General features: G+C 38.8%; 1 protein-coding gene across 1 annotated transcript; it reads right to left on the bottom strand.

Moving 5' to 3' along the window:
• Positions 1-463: 463 nt before the first annotated feature.
• Positions 464-5715, bottom strand: LOC108382237 (uncharacterized; the record flags this gene model as incomplete). The annotated part of the gene is made up of 8 exons (XM_017638623.1): positions 464-566; positions 1944-2066; positions 2134-2274; positions 2350-2496; positions 2551-2727; positions 2827-3023; positions 4838-5149; positions 5521-5715. Coding segments are annotated over 8 exons (1395 nt in total), but the record flags the coding sequence as incomplete, so codon positions are not given.
• Between the last annotated feature and the right edge of the window lie 8 nt (positions 5716-5723).

Below are 5723 nucleotides of genomic sequence, written 5' to 3' on the forward strand. Positions count from 1 at the left end.
ATGAAATGAAAAATTGGAAAAAACTAACTTACTAACTTTGAGAATTTTAAAAGCGTGAAAAGTATTGCTAATGGAGTTGTTGTTTCGACTATGGTCCATATGCAAAGAGACTACTATTATTTGGGTATTCAATTAACTGTTTGGGCGCGCTCTTTGTTGAATTTTCTTTAAACTTTCTATAATTTTCTATGCGCACCACTTTTCTACACAATTTTTGTTATTTGAATTTCTTTCTTCACTTTCTTGCGTTGTGATTCTCTCTACGTAATACTGTAATTCTCTCTGTTACGCTCTGCTTTTGTGTTTATCCTAAAAATTTGTTTTTAAATATTTGTTATGTTTTCGTCCTAATGTGTTCGTGTCTTGTCGCCTTCGTTGTTTGTTTCGTTGATTGCTATGCTATGGGGATGTGGATTCGGCAAAAGGCGAAATTTTGGTTGTTTAAATTTTTTTGATTACACGATTAATAAACGATCAACAAATTATTCTCGTTGAATCCGGCCGAGTGGCCTGCATTGCGTACGATGAAGCACGAACCATCGAAGTGCATACGTTTCTCGTTGCGACTGTGAATAGATAAACAAAAGGCTTTAGTTTAATAAAATCTGTGTTCGTATGGAAAAGTAGCTTATGTCGAAAGGTTGGCTTTAGTATAAATCGGCATTCGCAGCATACGATTCCAAATGACTCACCGGCGCTAAGCCGTTGAAAAACTTTTGGCAAATAAACGTGCAAGAAATAGTTCCGATACTAGCAAGTTGTTTCGTGGGCTTTAGCTTTTTTCTAGGGGTTATTATAAAAATCTAGCGTTTTTACTCGAAAATAGTTGGCAGCACTACCGGGAACATATCAATATAAATTCAATACATCGTCAATTGAGATGGAGCGCTTTTGAACTATTTTCTGAGGTAAGTCATTCTTCATCCAAAGGCTGAAATGGGGAATTTTTCTACCGTTTACTGAAATAGGGGGTTTCCGAAACGGCAGCGAAGGTGCGGGAAACAACAAAGAAAATAAATTTAAGGGCCGACCAAATTATTAAAATGGACAAAACAGTCAACTACAAAACCTTATTTGTTCAATTAAAAATGATACCTAAGCTGTGGTCAGGCTGTGCGTCGACCACGGGAAGCTCCTGCTCGTCAACTCCAATACCAACACATCGCCTTCCGCCTCAACTTGTGACACTCCTAAAACTTCCCGCTCAACTGCAGCTGAAGTGCCCCGGCGCGATGCTCGGAGTTCGGGCCTCAGTGCCGGTGCTGTTGATGGCCGATAAATTAGCTCCGGCCTGTTAATTCCGACAATAAATTTGACGCTTTCGCGGATGCCACCACGGTGCACTCAAAGAAACGCCATGTCTTTTCCCATCGTCATCATAGAGTGGACAACAGAAGTGCAGCGATAAGAGAAGGCGACGTCCCTATTGCGGTTTTCGCGTCATCTCTTCCTCCTATTTTTTTACTATTGGTCGGTAACGATATATACATACAGTGAAACTGCTATCTTATCAACCCACAGTAGTGACTAAGGGACTTAAATATGCCAAGCTCTGGCAGTAATCAGATGAATAAGTGTTTATCATAATTTTCCGAGGCTTACGGCATAGATTAAACAAAATTTAGTTTAGGAGCAATAACCGAACACCAAAAATAGTAGCCTAATAGTTTATTTCCACCAAGCCTTAACTGAAGTTTAGTCCTATTGAAATAGGGTGACTACAACTTCAAGGGGGGTAATTGCTCATGCTAAGTGCAAGCAAACAAAAGTAAAAAAGCAAAAAGTAAGAAATAAACCCTACCTTGACCTCTTAACTGCAGCTAAGCTTTTACTGGAACGATATCATGCTCATACTTGTCGGATTTTGAAACTTTTACATCATTATTTTACCATTCGCGATTTGCGACAAATAACGGTACTCTATTAAGCCATTTATAACTTACCGAACAAACAAATGCGATGTTTTGCCCAAAGAGGCTGTGCAATGAATTCCCGGAGTAGTCAAAGTGGCCGAACCATTACCTGGACTGGTGCGAATCAAGCACTTGTTATGCGTGCGTGTTAACCTGCAAAAAAAAGGTGAAAAGAATAAGTAAATTTTAGTAAAGTTCATAAAGCTATAAAATTAATTACTTCACGAGCCCATCAGCAGCTTGAGTGATACGGAAGCCATTTATCTCGTAGATTTCAGTGCCTTCATCGGTGCATGAGTATGTGGAGTTTTGTATAACTTCATTAGCATCTTGCACATAGGATGGACCATGGCGCGAGTCACTAAAGTGTGCAAAGTATCAAAAGGATTTTTTTTAGAGCAAAAATATCAAAGTGGATTTAGTAGTTTACACGCACTCATAAAACACCGTCAAAGTGTAGTCCTTCGTGAGATCAGTGAAGGTGTCGGTGGTGGTGCGTGTGCCAGCTGTGTCGACGAGATAGATCAACGCGCAAGATTCGCTGGTGAAACTCACGCCCTTGTACCACATTTTGGCATAGCGGCTGCGAAGGAGTAACAATTAATTACTTGGATTTCATTCAAATTAATTAGCTTACACATAGTTGTTGGTCTTCATGCCGTCATAGGTGACAATCTCGACCTTGGAGCCGCTTTGCAATATGCGTCCATTTGGATGGATTAGCGCCGAGTTGCTGCAATTACGTGACAATGCAATGGCCACCATGCTGCGTTGATTCAGAACGCGTACAGCTTTGTCCAATGTCATATCGATGCTGTTTTTGGCAGAAATTAAAAAAAAAAATGATTTAAAAAACTCTTCTTCTATTTTTGTAAAAAGCCGATTTGGCAGACATTGCGCTGTATCAACTAACCGTATTCCATCGCGCAGACGCAGCTGAATGGTACCGTTAGTCATAGCAATTGGACCCGCTCCTGGGCAGGGTGGTGGTGTGGGGTTCTCGTACTCGGCACCACGGTGACTGCCGCTCAAACGCCCCACTGCATAAGGTGGTGGCGGCATCGGTTGAGGGAATTGTTGGGCATGATGCGAAGGTGACATTGCAGTCGGCTGTGAGAAGTGTTCAATTTAGAGAAATTTCATTATAATAGACTAAACTAGTGCGCAAGGAATTTGTTAAGCGATTTTTCAAAGGATAACGAACTCCTTCATTTGCGATATTTTGCCAAAACACATCCGTATTGCTTGGATTATTTTGTTGTGGAGCACTTTTACTTTTGAAAAGTAAAAAATTATCTCCACTGGAAACTATTTAGCCTTCAACAGCCTTAAGTCTACAGCATGAAAAAAATGTAACAAATATCGAAAGTCGTAGCGATTATGTTATTGTATGATTACGATACCGATACGATATCACCAGATACTATATCGAAATCTGTAGCGATAAAAAATCGATATCCATAATGATAACCTTACCGAAAAAAGTCATACCAAACTTTGTGGATATCTATAGCAGTTACGACAAAAATAATAGCATCGATAATGATTTCTGTTACATTATTGATATCAACAGCGATTACGCGATTACTACAAACAATCAAAACTGAAAGCTATTGCAAATTTGTACATGCTTGTGTAAGAATAAAAAACAAACTTTGTGGTAAAATATATTAGCAACTTTCCTTGTATCGCATTCGCTTAACCTTAAACTAGAAAATCTGGAATTTCCCAACGATCGTTTAACTTATAAATTACAAAGTTACTTATCGGAAAATCTCCTGCTTTGCAACTAAAACATGAGCAAGACTTAGAACTGAGTCGATACATTCTTTTGTCGATAAATTTCGGTAATGTCTTAGCGACAATTCAATGAATTTCAAAAACACTAAAATCCGATAACATGACAAAATTCGATAACTCGACTAATTTCGATATATTTTGGATAACTGCATTTCGAGGGCTTGATCAATTTTGATTACTCAAAAATGTATATATCTCGATATAAATAGATAAACTTTGGATTCCTCTATAAATTTCGATAACTCGGTTAATTTTGATAGACAAATTTCGATAACTCGTTCCAATCCGGTAACACGATAAAGTTCGTAAGCAGTAATAACTCGTTAAACTTATATAACCTTGAAATTTCGATAACTCGATTTATTTTGAAAAACCGATTCGATAAATCGACAAATTTCGGTGAATCAATAAATGTCGATAATAAATATCGATAACTCTACAAATTATGATAATTCTATAAATACCGATAACGTCGCCAGTTTCATTAAATTGACAAATTTCGACAATCCCATAAATATTTATAGCTCGATAACCATTGTAAATTTCGACAACTACATTTTCTTACCGTTTCAGTTACTCTAATTCTTAAGTATTTCTCATTGTTTTTATTTTAGTCTTTATCTCCAATTTTACCTTCACTTTTTTGTTTATCGCTTATTTATTCATCATCACATTTATCTTTATTAAAAGTGTAATTTAAAAAATGATAACAAAATATCAATACAAATATACAAAAATTAAATGCTGATATTTTAAGGCCCACCCTTATATGCATGCAAGTGTATCACTGCCACGCAGTCTACCACGTTAAATGTGAAGCTGATAGCAAAATATCAATGCTTTTCTGTTAGGTAAAAGGTTTCTCTAAAAAACAATTTGGCACTGGGAGAGGTATAATCGCTAAACCGATGGACAGCGAAAATGAATGCACCTACAATATTATGTATTTAAGTTTTTAAATCTTTTTATTTATTCATTGCAACTGTTATTAAAACTTTCAAAAAAGCGTCCATACCGAACAACTTTCCTTTGTCATATTCGCTTAACTTCGAAAATATTTAAGCCTTCAAATTTCGAGGGTTCTAAATTTACACATTGACGAAATACTTTAGCATATGGCTTACCATGCGGCAGATATCGTTCTCAAATCCATAAATCGGCGATGGTGGTGGCGCTACAGGATAGCGAGCGTTGAATACGCCCCTTGTCATGCCACCACTGCGTCCAGTTAATGGAGATTCATAGCCGCCGTAGTGATGCGGTGAGGCAGCACTCATGTGCACCGGAATGGACATTTGACGCGCCTGGAGTGCGGCCGATGGTGTGGAGGTCTCCTTGGGTGTCATGCCGCCACCACCAGACCCGGTATTGCCGGCAGAGACCAATGAGCGTTGTTGCTGTGAAACAAACGGAGCAGCGCTGGCATTGAAGCGAGACTGCAAAGCAAAAAAGAAAAAAATTAAGAGCAAAATAATTTCGCAGCAGAAGAGTTGCTAAAGAGCGCCTTTGACAAAGAGAATGAACAAAAAAAATGTTAACCAAAACAAAAGCTGAGAGCGTAATACCGAAAAATTCGGCTTGACAATCAGCTGACAAATATCGACAGCCAGCCATTTTTATGCGGCTGACAGCTGATTGACGTGTATTGCATATATATTTTTTTTTTCTTGCTTGCACGGGGCAGATGAATTGCCGCTGTCAGAAATTAAATCAAAACAACAACTGACACACCTGATTTCCGGCGCTAGCTGTCATTCATGTCATTGCCAAGAAAAGAGTGGATGTTAAGGCAAAAGTGCTGACTCACCGATGATGGCGTTATGGCCGTGAAGACAGAACGTTGGCGCACTCCATTCGGAGTCTTGGTGGGCGAGCGTAGAATGTTATTGATCTTCTCATTCATATTGACGCGTGCCAGGAAATCTTCGGTGTTAAAGCCAATGACGCTGCTAACCGGCAGTGATGGGGTTTTCGGTGTTTCCGGTTGCACTGGCTTCGGTTTCTCCTCCA

Source organism: Rhagoletis zephyria, unplaced genomic scaffold (genome assembly GCF_001687245.7).
Source record: "Rhagoletis zephyria isolate East Lansing unplaced genomic scaffold, Rhagoletis_zephyria_1.1 Rzeph_scaffold_25898, whole genome shotgun sequence".
NCBI lineage: Eukaryota > Metazoa > Arthropoda > Insecta > Diptera > Tephritidae > Rhagoletis > Rhagoletis zephyria.